Source organism: Chiloscyllium plagiosum, chromosome 16 (genome assembly GCF_004010195.1).
Source record: "Chiloscyllium plagiosum isolate BGI_BamShark_2017 chromosome 16, ASM401019v2, whole genome shotgun sequence".
In the NCBI taxonomy this organism is placed as follows: Eukaryota; Metazoa; Chordata; class Chondrichthyes; order Orectolobiformes; family Hemiscylliidae; genus Chiloscyllium; species Chiloscyllium plagiosum.
In genome coordinates, this window is record NC_057725.1 from 60,070,955 (window position 1) to 60,085,018 (window position 14,064).

General features: G+C 37.6%; 1 protein-coding gene across 4 annotated transcripts in view; it reads right to left on the minus strand.

Moving 5' to 3' along the window:
- LOC122557951 (activating molecule in BECN1-regulated autophagy protein 1-like) overlaps positions 1 to 14,064 on the minus strand; it is a 384,568-nt gene that overhangs the window by 159,307 nt on the left and 211,197 nt on the right. For all 4 annotated transcript variants that reach the window (XM_043706209.1, XM_043706207.1, XM_043706208.1 and 1 more), the window contains one exon: positions 3,042 to 3,152. In XM_043706209.1, coding sequence (XP_043562144.1) covers positions 3,042 to 3,152 — 111 coding nt within the window. The remainder of the gene's footprint in view (positions 1 to 3,041; positions 3,153 to 14,064) is intronic.

The following is a 14,064-nucleotide window of genomic DNA, read 5'->3' on the forward strand; positions in this document are numbered from 1 at the left end:
CTCTGCAGTTAATAAGCACAGAGCAAGGTACTCGGTTTCTTCGTGTTGGACAAGTTGGTGTTTGAGGCGGAGTGTGTAACAGCAATGGAAGAACATATTCCAAAGCTTAGAATGGGCATGGAGTATGTATACATCAGAAATTCCTCAGATAAGTACCACATAAAATGGGGGACAAAGAACAAAAAAAAGACATGAACCATTTAATTTAAAAAAAGATTTACACAGGTTTAGTTACATGGTTGGTGCAAGCTACCCTTATGTAAGAGAGGAGTTCTAATGGAAGCAGGCAACACACTTTGCTTTCAATACCGTACGATGTTACAGACATCAATCCCACAATGAAAGATATCTAAAGCTTTTAGTGTAAAAGAATTGAATCTAATTTTATGTCTTAAAAGGACAGCATTAATTTTCTGCCAAATTATTTCATGCATGAGCAAGAGGAAAGGATTTTTTGGTGAGCTCCAGTTAGAATATGTAAGCAGAGTTCTTTTAGAATGTTTAAATAAATATTCTCATCGCAGAAATACCTTGGTTATAATGCATTTTGGGCATGTTCTGGTAGCACAAATGACCTTTGATAGGAATGACTGGTTTTGTCACAGAAAACATGTAGAAAAAGATTGCTTGTACATCAGGAACACAATAACTCATTTTCGAGTGAACAAGAACTCCTTCAAGAATCTAAAAGTGCCTTCATTTAGCAAATATTTCTCAAAAATCTACCTCAATACCAATACCATTCCAAGATAATGATTTCATACAAAATTAGTTATGGGCTTATAAAATAGAAAACGGTCTGAAATTTTATTCTATCAAAAACTCTTCAAGTAAATCAATGATTAACATCAGGGTATTGAAAGAATTGGGAAGGATGGAAGTTGCTTAACAAACAAAATCTAATTAGATTGAAGACAAAAAAACAGTGGTGGTTGACAGAACAGCAGCATAATTAATGCAATTCTGATTACCTCTCGGAAAACAAAAACACAAATTAGTGACACTGCACTGGGCTGTAATCCTGTCTCATGAGATCAAAGTTATTAAATCTTGGTGATAGACCAAATCACAATTTAACATTCCAGCCTCTTCCAAATTTTCAAGAAAATGAACATTGAAATTACCAGGTCCCACCTTTGAATGTTATTATACTTCAAGTGCTCATTCAAATACTTCTTAAACATTGTGAAGTTACCCACTTCTACAAGCCACTGCCACCCCCAAATGCAAACAAACAGTTCCAGACCCTGACAATCCCCTGGATGAAAAATGTTTCCTCACATCTCTCCAAAACTCTTGCCTTTCACCTTCAAACTATGCCCTCTTGTCATTTAAGAGGAAATATCACTTTTGGTGTTGGACAAGTTGGTGTTTGAGGCAGAGAGTGTAACAGCAATGGAAGAACATTATTCGAAAGCTTAGAATGGGCATGGAGCATGTTTACATAAAAAAAAAATCACTTTATTATCCACCCTGTCCATGATCCCACAATCCTAAACACCTTACCCAAATCATCCTGCCGACCTGCTCTGCCCCCGCAAAAAAACCTGAGCTTAATCAGCCTGTCCTCATAACAAGATGCTTCATTCCAGACAACATCCTCATGAATCCCCGCTGCAATCCCTCCAGTGCAATCACATCCTTCCTGTAGTGTGGCGACCAGCACTGTACACAGTACACCACCCTAATCAAAACCATGTATACTTGATGTAAGAGATTCATACCAAAAATGGGAAGACATTCTGATAAACTGGTTTAGATAAAGTGATGGATGGAGTGGCGTCCAAATTAAACAATCAATAAAATAGGAGTCAGCATACATAATTCTAAGGCCCAAATGAACTACAAGGGTAGACTGAAAATGTGTTCCTGGAAAAGCACAGCAGGTCAGGCAGCATCCAAAGGAGCAGGAGAATCGACGTTTCGGGCATAAGCCCTTCTTCAGGAATGAGGAAAGTGTGTCCAGCAGGCGAAGATAAAAAGTAGGAAGGAGGGACTTGGGGGAGGGGAGTTGGAAATGCGATAGGTGGAAGGAGGTCAAGGTGAGGGTGATAGGCCAGAGTGGGGTGGGGGCGGAGAGGTCAGGAAGAAGATTGCAGATTAGGAAGGCGGTGCTGAGTTCGAGGGATTTGACTGAGACAAGGTGGGGGGAGGGGAAATGAGGAAATGGGAGAAATCTGAGTTCATCCCTTGTGGCTGTGCTCCTCCTCCAACCGTCGTGTTGCTATGGTCTGGCGATGGAGGAGTCCGGCGCCTCATCTTCCGCCTAGGAACCCTCCAATCTATGATTCTACCATCTTTCAGGGAATGTTACATGACATGGTTTGGAAGAACTGTGTGTGGTTCTTTCTGACAATTAACTTCCATTGTGGCTCAAGATCTCTGAAATCCCACTACATCTAAGTTAAATTGGCTAGATTATGGCAGATTGAAAGGCAATGTATTGATTATAAATTATGGCATTAATTGTGTTTATTTTGCTGACAAGGTTTCTTTGAATTGAATTCTTACTGGACAATAGCAAAGCGGATGTACTGGGGGGCAGCAAGAAAAAGAATCTGCTCCGAGCTATGACAGCCATGTTACTAATCAGGTTCTGAGGATTATAATTCTAAATAAGGAAATTTATCAGAGTTAAAAAAAAATCTCCTCGGCAGGATGTTGGTGCATTGATTACTACTGAAGCAGGAGCTTTGGGAAACACTATTTCAGCAGTCTAAAAGTGGCCACAAGTAGTTCTCTGGCTTTCCCTGAGCTTTAAGAACAGAATTCCAGGAGCAAATACATACTGGAAATTCATTTGGCAAGAGTTAACCTGGTTGTCAAGGATAACTGAATGTTGCCCCAAATATCCGTTTTGGGAACTTCATTCATAAGTAGTCCCACCAGCTGAAATAAAATGTGCTGCACCAAGATCTATTCAATTGTTTGACCTTTTTTATATCATAATTTGATCATATAGCTTCCCAAGTGACTCTACATCAGTCACTGTAATGATCCATCGCGCTCTCAGATTCTGCCAGACTTTATATATCACTTACCATTACTGATCTCTGGAAGATCAAATTTAGTGAAATCCCACCACTGGAGGCGATAAGTGATATTGGCAATATTACTGGCCACTGCAGACTGCCCGTCACCTATCACAGCACCTGCAATTAAAGATTGAGAAACTTAGTAAAGGATACCTTTTAGCTGTTATCATTTGACAAGCTTTTTCCAACCATTACCTTTTCACCAAGTTCTGAACATATAATCTATATGGAGTCATGAATAGGACATGGAAGGGACATGCCAAACAGATTGAATTTTGACAGACATTACATAACTCTAAAAGCATTTAAAGGAATCAGAAAGAGATCAAACTGTAGACTTGGATATCAGTAATCAAATTTTGCACAATTATAGATGACTTTCTTTCAACAACAAACATTTTTACATTGCTCTCGGTGGCTGGAGTGTGGCCCGTTTATTCATTCTTACAGGTAAAGGACATCATCAGCAAATGGAGGAAGATTTTTACTGTCAGAACAGCTTAAGTTGGGAGATATATTTACACAAATCAATTTGATTTTTTGTCAGGACATAGCTACAGAAGTAGATTAATTAACTTCTTCTGATGGTCAACAAGATCATGGATGATTTGAAAACCAATTTTATACACTTGCTTTTGCTTCATCTCTTAATACCTTAAATATTTACACTCTCATTTTAAAATTCACAGATCTTTGTGAATTCAATTGCCCTTTGTGCAGCAAGTACCAAAGCTTTGCTACCTTTTGCATGAAAACATTCTTCAAAATTTCACTCCTGAAAGACCAACTACTGGTAATACTTTTTCCCAACTCACCTTATCTATTTTCGTAATATATTTTGTAACCAAAATCTCCATTGCCTAACCATTGGCAACCATTGACCCACGCCTGAAGCTCTGGAATTTCCTCCCAAAACCTTTCCACTCTCTTTTAGTTCACTCCTTAAAAAATCTGTCACTGTCTTAGTATCACCACGGGGCTCAGAGTCAAATTTTGCTTTAGGGTGTTTTACTACATTGAAGGAGGTACTGTCACTACATAAATGAAAGGTATTGTTGTTGGTTTCTGGAAACCCTTTGAATTCAATAAGTGCAACAATCACAAGGTACCAGCTTAAAAAGCATCTGTTACCCCAATTTCTCCCCATTTCATGCCCACAAAATAACTGACACAATCAGTGTTGATATAGTTGAATACAAAATTAGTTATCAGCCTTAGGCAAAAGTAGCAACACCAAGCTAAGAGAAAAAAAGCTTGTAGATTCACACACCACTTCAGACACTCAAGCATACAGACATAATTGATGCTTCAGTGTGGATGCGCTAAACTGATTGAAGTGTTGTGTTTTGAATGAGGGGTTGAATCATCTACATCTCAGACAGAATCAAAGAAATAGCACGGTACTTTTTAAAGAAAATTTCCGAGCTGACCAACAATAATTTATCAACTAACAGAGAGGAAATAAAATATTGTGATTTACCCCATTACTCTTTCTGCTTTCTTGCTGCACATAAATTTCCAAAATAGTCCTACTTTAAAATATGTCCATTCACTGTGAAACACTTTGGAAAGTACTGAGTTCATGCAAGATGCTTTATAAACACAAACCCTTGACTGGTTTCTAAAACAATTGTATATGCAATGGCTGAGGATGGGCAGAAATCCAACATTCTTACAATTTTTGTTTACAATTCATTAAGTTATGAATCAGGGCCAAATTCTAGATAAATTAAAGCTCCAAATTGCTTCATTAAATAGGGTATTAAAACTTCCTTCTACGATAAATTGTACTGAACTCAGCATTTTGCTATGTAAAGCATAAAACGCTTTCAAACTATTTGCAGCATCTGTATTTCCAAAACAAGTTGCCATTAATATGCTTTTAAAATCATTAGCATCATTTGCAAGATCAGCAACTGAAAATAGCAATGGATTTAAATATAATTTTGTTAAATAATTGAATATAAATGGGAGTTCAAGCAGAAACATTTATATAGGCTCAATGTAACAGCAAAAAATATAAATACTGCACATCAACTTAATAAAGTTTACAGGCAGTGGCATTTAATGACTTGTAGGTAGAAATCTTGATTTTTGAAGCCAGAGCTTAGCACAATTTAGTGCAAATAATTGAACTGGTACAAAAGGTCAGAAAATTTAAGATGATACTGCAAAAATATTCCACAGACTGTTATTTACTTTTGACTCTTAAGTTACAGGTTATTCTGCTGTAATGCGTGTTTCGTCAGCTCGAATTGGTTATAACTCAATTGACAAATTGCGGGCATTGTTTGTATAACATGAACTTTCTACTGAATGGATACAGTGATTTTCTATTAGAAATCTTCTACAGTGGTTTTAAATAGCGCGATTTCAGGTAGCGTGGGGTCACAGAGGAACACAACTGTCATATTATAGCAGAACGACCTGCAGTTTCAACCAGGCTCTGTCTACTAAACTGGTCTCACGCAGAAGTTGATATTACACAGATCCAGGAAGGCTCTTCAGATTGCACTCACTGTCTTAATCAGAAATCACACGACACAAAGTTATAGTCCAACAGGTTTATTTGAAATCACAAGCTTTCAGAGTGCTGTCTTTTGTCAGGTGAAGTCCTCATTGTCTTAAGTACACAGTTACTTGTAAATAGGCTTTAAAAGATTTTTCATTTAAAACATCTATTTCTAAATAACTGATTCAAGTACACCAATTAAGTGCTTCCATAAAGTTCTATTTAAAATATTGTCTGCAGTGATTTTAAATCCTCACAGAGAAGGCTCAAGCAATCAACGCGAAGGATTGTTTTTTGGTGATAAATCATTTACACCTGCATTAACAAAGCTGCATCAGGTTGCCAGTCCTAAATACATCAAAAAATACTTTCAAATGAAAAGAGAAAAAGAAGGAACAATGACATCCTGTTATACTGCCTGTCAACAAAGTCAAAATAAGATTAGATCAGATTCCCTACAGTGCGGAAATAGGCCCTTGGGCCCAACCAGTCCACACCAACCCTCCAAAGAGTAACCCACCCATACCCATTTCCCTCTAACTAAGGCACCTAACACTATGGGCAATTTAGCATGGCCAATTCACCTGACCTGCACATCTTTGGACTGTGGGAGGAAACCGGAGCACCCGGAGGAAACCCACGCAGACACGGGGAGAATGTGCAAACTCCACACAGACAGTCACCAGAGGCTGAAATCAAACCTGGGACCCTGGCGCTGTGAGGAAGCAGTGTTAACCACTGAGCCACCATGCCGCCCCCATTGTTACCCCTAGAATTCTTCCAGTGGGCAAAAATTGGAACACTAAATGTTGATGGAGCTCAATTTAATACAATCCAAATATTGGGTCAACCAGTGCCCTGGCCAATGACTATCCTCCAATTATCACCAAATGAACAGATTATCATGTACATCAGCTGGTCATGAGAGGTGCTATAGTAATGCAAGCCTTTTTTAAGTCAAGGCATTTCTTGTAACAGTTTCTCTTTCTATCTGCGGTATTTACCTTAAATGTTCTTAATTCCAATCAAGTGTCCAGTTTCTAATCAACTTTAGGCCCAAGATCCACTTCCACATATATGGTAGCCAGCCTCATTACTTTGCTGCAATTAGGTATACAGTAAGTGTAACAGTAATGCCAGTCCACACAATTTATCCTTAGAATGGCCCAGATAGGTGAAAACACATAGGTATGCAGGCTTTGCAATTTAAGCAGTACATGCAAACAATGTTTCTTCATTGATATTGATGAGAAAAACCAGATATGTTGGAAAAGGAAATACTGAAGTTAGACCTTTCTTAAGCAGTCCAGGGCTTATAAAATTGAGCATTCTCGATTTTTAGCATTTTGTATTTTAACATTAAACAAAAAATTAATTATAAATGCCATTTTATTTTAACAGGGCAATCTGATACAATTACTTATTTAAACATTACAACAGTTCCTCTCCTGCATCTAATCTAGTGAACAAAGACATTCTATCAGCTTCCAGAAGCAATTCAGAGGCATGGTATATAGTCAAACGCTAAACCTATAAAACAAAGAAACTGCAGAGGCTGAAGATCTTAACCAAAAACAGAAATGGCCAGAGAAACTCAGCAGGTCTGGCAGCATCTCTGGGAAGAAAGCAGAGTTAATGTTTAAAATCCAATGAATGTTCGGTACTGCTGACCTGCTGAGTTTCTCCAGAAATGTCGGTTTTTGTTTCTAAACCCACCCTCTTGTTTACAGAATTACCTGATTGCATTGGCTGCCTTTCTTCCACCCTTCCCATCATTTCAATTTGGCTCATTCCTCTACTAGTGTTTGTACTAATAGCTTCCTTCCACCCTCAGCTTCTGTGCTCTTTCCTGTTTCTTATCTTTTGCTTCTTCCCTTCAATTGCCATCTATTTACCTTTATTCACTCAGATCCCTTCCATCTACCATCCTGCTACACCCCAAGACCAAATCGCTGGTACGCTGACCCACATTGCATTCTTTACTCAACTGTGCCCTGTGGCTTCTGTACAGGGAAAAGGAGTTCCTGCTCACAGTATACACAAATCCTTAACTCTGACACTGAAATAGAATGTTGAGAGGAGATATAGGCTGGTTTGGGGCATGGGCAACTAGACTCAGGAAGATGAGACGTCCAAGATATTACAGGTCCAACATCTTCAGCAGCAAATGGTGATAAATAGTCCCAAGAGTTTACACCTGGCTACATATCTTCTGGTATGGTGTACACAAGCCAGGTCGGGATTTTGATTCAGACTGGCAATACTAAAGCTATACATTTTGGTTTCCATGGAAACTGCAGTCTTAATCTAATTACATGTTTTGCCTTGGTTGACTGCCCAGGCAAAGTACTAATCTATTCAAATCCTCTTCTCACTCTTGCTTGGTAAAATGTTTTGGAACACTTTGCTTTGCTAAAGGCACTAATTAACCACAAATTACTGCTGCAGCATGTTGCAGAATCGATGGAGGGAATTAACAAGCATTCAACCCAATGAAAGTTTTCAGCTCAACTCAGTGGAAATAGCAGGAATTCTTGAAGGCAATTAACTTCTTATAAACATAGAAACAAACCTCTGCAGATGTTGGAAATCCAAAGCAGGGACAGAAAATACTGTAAATGCTCAGCAGATCAGGAAGCATCTGGACAGAATAAATCAGGGTGAATGACTTGGATCTCCAAAGGATTGACAAGCATTAGATTGGTGCTATGCTGCTCCACCTTCCTTGCATGATGTTACCAGCCTGGCTTCTCCAGACAGAGTGCAATATTGCTCAGGACAGTCGATCATACTTCTGTAGAGCATGACGGGGGGGGGGGGGGGGGGGGCATGGAGTCAAGACACACCCCTTTTTACAGCACTAGCCGCCATATGATAAGTTTAAAGGTCTAGTCTGAGAATTAGTGAACAGACAATCATTAGTGAATGGATGAATAGATGATTGATAGCAAACGGATGAATGGGCAAATTTTAGTGAACGAATGGATGATGTCAGTGAATATGAGTAGAGGAATGAGTGAATGCATAAATGGTGAGTAATTGGTGGCCCACATAAGATTCAAAACTTTCATATCTAAGTACAGATAAATCAACAGCAGTATAATCAAGAGACTAAGATAATACCACCAATACAGCCATACAATTAAAATCAACTAGCATTAAATATTATGAATACTGGCATGTTCATGGAGAACAGAATAAAGTCATAACTAAAGCATTTCATTTCGTGATAAACTTGTCTGGAGCAGGAGAATTGTATCAGACCTCAGGTTAAAATCATAATGTCAATATCTTTCATTAATCTCATGAAGAGTGGGAGTGGGACATAAAATTAGAATGAGAAAAGAAACAAATAAGCCTGTTCCTAATGGGCAAAATTTCAAATTAAACTTTCTTCACCTTGTTTAAAAAATAAAAGTTGATTTGGGCACATTTTGCAACTTGAGAAAAGATCAGTCCACACTTCCCATGTTATATACGGTTTCTTTATTTCTTCCTTATTTTCTGGCATATTTTCTTAATATTTTGCAAACATTGCTCTTGAAACAACCAACTTAAAAATTCACTTTTCCTTTTAGACGTTTAGACTCCAAACAGTTTTTCCAGTTTACAAGTTCAAAGATGGGACACATGAAGCAAAAAACCAATTTATATCTCAGTTAACTTGCAAGATGTTTCGCTTTCAATTTGGAAAACTTCAACGCTTAAGTGGAACCAGACTTGTTTATTTTTTCCTTCTTGACATATTAAAAATATTAGCAATGAAATGAACTCATCAACTGGCCACAAGCTACAAGCTGCTGCGATAGGAAAACAAGGAAACTTTAAAATTTTTCAAAATTGCTTCCTTTGATGATTGCAATGACTATTACAAGTGGGTAAATGGAATTGCAATATAAAAAGTGATTTAAGAGAAGATTAAATCTAGCTCTGCTCCTGCAGTTATCCCCATCTTTGAAAAAACTTTTGATTTCCCTGGTTGCTCAAAAAAGGCTGGTATTTAGTCACCTCTCCAATGGTTATTATTTTCACATAAAAATAACATAATTACAAATTGTCATTGGTAGGCCTTTTTCTTGTCCTATTCCTCAAAATTATGTTTGAGTTTGCTGAAGAAAGACCATTTTCACAACCAATCGGCCTCCCCTCTCACAGTACAAATGTTGTCTTCCCTTTACATTGCTATTTCTTGTGAATTGTCCTGACGAGTGCAAGATGACAAAATGTGTTTATCTGACAATATTCAAGTTCTGTACCATCAAATTACTAAAAATTACCTTCATAATCAACCATTCAAGCAAAATAAATATGGCAGTTGGATGTGGGGAATATTTTTTCTAGCTCTAACAAGGGACATGTATTTATGCCATTTCCAAAAGGGCTTCGCAACTAATGGTGTGCAGTGGATGTTTTAATACAGGTAAAATGCAGTGGTTAATTTGCATATTGCAAAGTGCCACAGAAAACAATGAGATACATCATCAGACAACCCCTTCTAGTCACCTTAGCTGAGGGATAAACATTTATTAGTAAAGTACAAAATTTCTATTATTCTTCAAAGATGCACCATATGCTCTAATGTGGAAAGCCAAGTGAAGAAGCTTACAATGGAAACAAATCTTTACATATTGTTTGGTAAGCTTTCATTTATAGAGATGCACATGACAAGTATATACATCTTAATTGATCTTCATAGATTCAGTACTAATATTTACATCCAACTTCATCCTCAATTTCAGGCTGTTCTTATTCGTATTTTTAATCAATTTATTTGAATACATTACGATGTACCCTTTGGGGTAGGTCGGTCTTGAATTAGGACCTGCTGACCCAGGGGTAGAAACACTAGCATTGCGCCACAAGAATGCTCTACCTGTTTGGTTTTTTTATTTAACCTATTTTTCTCTAAACAACCTGTTCAGAGATGTTATGATACACCTCAAGGTGCAGGTGGGACTTGAACACAGGCCTCCTGATCCAGGGGTAGGGATCCTGTGCCACCCCTGTGCCACAAAATCCCTCTCCCTGTTTGTATTTATTGGTAGACGAGTGATTGACTAGTGAATTCTCAGCACATGTAGACAATTAAACACAACTAACATGCAATTGACATTCAATTCTCTGTTTATTTAAAGATTACTGCTTGTATGCACAATAAAAATGTCAAAATAAATCAAATTAGAGAACTTCATATTCTCCAAAAAAGATTACATTGTGAAACAATGCTCCCCCAGGATCCTGAATAAATTATTTACATTTCTTTTTGTTATCAGACAGGCATCTATCATTTAATCTGAGAGATTTCCTTTGCCTCATCTCACTCTCACGTTTTGTGGTAATCATGATACCCCACAACTGTGAAAATATTCCATATAACATTCAATACCTTTAGGGTGTCCAATAATACAGCACTTCAGTTAAAAGATTTGACCAATAAAATTCCATATGCAGGCAATGGAGAGTGGCATTATCGCTGGACTGTAAATCGAGAGTCCCAGATAATGTTCTGAGGAACTGGTTTCAAATCCTACCATGGTAGATGGTGGAATTTGAATTCAATAAAAATCTGGAATCGAGAGTCTAATGATGACCACTGTTGACTGTCAGAAAAACCCATCCTTCCTTTAGGAAACTGTTTTATCATTTGATATATGCACATTCATTGCGTTTATTTGTTCAGCAATGGTTCAGGAACCTGCAAAGCTTAACGAGCACTTCTTTCAACACTTAGGATGCCAACATGAGGAAGTGTGGTGAAGGTGGCTTGGCCCTGAATGACTGGATTGATGGGAATTTATTGCAAATTCTCAACCAAGACAGTGGGTTTGGACTTGGTTACTCGTTTCAGTGGACAGACTGGGGAAGCTGGGCTTGATATCCATACAGCAGAGGAGGTTTGTAGGAAATCTGATCGAGATGTGCAGATGCCTTTGATGGGTAAATGGCCAGAAATCGTTCCAGTTACAGGAGCACTGATTAATAGCAAAATCAGATTTGCATAACTAAAATAATCAGAAGAGAGATGAGAAAACATTTATTTACTCAGCAACTTGTTGTGACCTAAAGCACACCGCTTGAAGCAGATTTAACACCTTTCAAAAAAAAACTAGATAAAGATGTGAAAATAAACAAACAGACTTACTGGGAAATAATAGGGGGTGAGAGTTAATTGGATAGCTCTACAATTCAGCAGACACAGCCTCAATATGCTGAACAGCCTTCTTTATGCCATCTAATTCTCTGATTTATGCACATTAAGATTTTACAGTAGGCATAAACTCAACATATATAGTTGTAATCAGGCCAGCACCACATGCTCTACCTACATGGTCTAAATTCTTTTTCAGTTTGAATATCTCAACTAAAAATCCTCTGAACATTCTGTACTCTAATGAGAACAGACCTAGCTTCTCCAATCTATCAAAATAGCACAAGCCCCTTATCCCTAGAAACATTCTTGTCAATCTATTCTGTACTCACGGTAAAGCCTACAAATCTTTTTAAAGTATGGTCCCCAATACTCCTGTGCAGTCACTGTTTTAACAGAGTATTGAGCTTACAAAAAACACATTGCAATTTCTAAATTGTCCAGTTTATCTGATTATGTAAAAACTAAAAGTTAAAGTTATTCTTAGGCACACTTTTTTTTCCTCTGCGCTAAGTAGTGGTGACAGCTTGCAGACAAAGGATGGAACAGGTATGACAGCTCCCTCTTCTGAGATAGTCGTCACTTTCTTCTTAACCCATGGAAGTACATAATTAGGAATAAAGTTTAAATGAATAAACTAATGCTCTCTGGAGAATTCTAATTTGACACAAGGCAAAACATGCATAGAGGGGGAAAAAAAATAATGATTATTTGTATAGGCACAGAGGCATCCAGGATAAAATGCTGCTACTCACACAAATGCCTTTACATTTGAAGTTAATGTCATTTTGTATTACTTTCATTTACAGTCTTCAGACAGAAAGACTTCTTGTTTTCTAAGAGGATTCTTAATATGAAGGTGATTTACTTCTCCTTTAATACTGAAAATACTCCTGGACAACTTTCAGAAAGAGCTTTAAAACAAACTGATTTGCTTCAGTAGTGAGCTGAGTCACCACGTATGATGGGTACTGTCCGCCTTCTCATTGTCCAAATGAACATCCAACAAACTATTGTGTTGATCTTTGCCTGATCCTGCCACATATTCTGAAAACAGTTTGAGTTCACCGCAAAGTAGTGATGAAGCAAAATGTATTTTGGCTAAGGCTTAATATGCGTGCTTGCATGGATTTCAACTTCTGCTGAAAATAAAATACAGAAAGACTGAGCTACCCACCAGCAAAATCCTATTTAAATTAATTGAGTAAGCACATGGTCTTACAGTGTTAAAAGAATAGTCACCATCTGCAGATATAAAATAACTTTTGCATATTGCTACACAATGCATTCACCTTGCACCAAGGTTCTATCAAACTCAGATTTTATAATAAAAGTTGAAAACTTTCTTACAACTGTCATAGACGTACTCCATTTGAAGATGACAATGTACAGTTCAAAAAAAAAATTAATGTTCCATCCAAAAGGTACCAAGTTATGGAAAATAGGTGCATTCATGGTCTTCTAAATTGATCCCCTCACAATAAAATAGCCAGACAAATCTCATTGCCAACAGTTTCACTGCGGTATCATCATTTTCAGGAAAAGGTCAAACTTTGAACCATTTCTTCCTCAAACCATTAAGGCTCAACTACAGGCACGGCTTCTACATGGTTTGCTGATACAAAGGAGCAATGGGAAGAGCGAAAAGAAAGATGGCAATTCATCTAGTTTTGTAAAGTTTTATTTAAGTTAGATAAGCCAGAAAATCACACCACTCTTCTTCCTCAGCCCCATACTCTTCCTACCAAAAAAAATGCTCCAATTTAGTTTGCCATGTGGACGAGGTTTATTTAGTTTGGGGAGGGATGTAACTGAATACATCAATTGTGACAAGTGTCTTTGCGCTAACAAAGAAATGATTACATTCTTTCAAAAAGTGATCTGATTAACAGCATGAGAATACTGTCGCTGCAAATGCCTGGCACTTTCAAAGATCCATTGATGATATGACAATGGAAAGAAAATGAAATGAGTAGGGGGTTCTCTCTCACCGAGGTAATTGAAATAGGCCTAGCTGTTGCTACACTATAATCTAATTAAAATGATAATTCTGAAATAATATCCATATCTCTTGTAGTAGACTGACATAATCTAACTTGCCATGCTTAGAGCATGTGTCAGCAAAAAAATGAAAGCCTAAAAGTCAAGTTGTACATGGAAGATAGGATGGGGGAAAATGCGATTTAACAATATAATTGCTTCAAATTTTGAATCCCATCCCATTTCTCCCTCATTGCATTCTTTCAGTTTCCTGTTGTTCAGGTTAATTTTCCATCCCTCCTGTGTAAGGATGAAGACAAGAATGCAGCTGATGTGGATTTTAAGAACGAGTTTAATAAAGTCTCACATAAAAGGCTGGTTAATAGAAT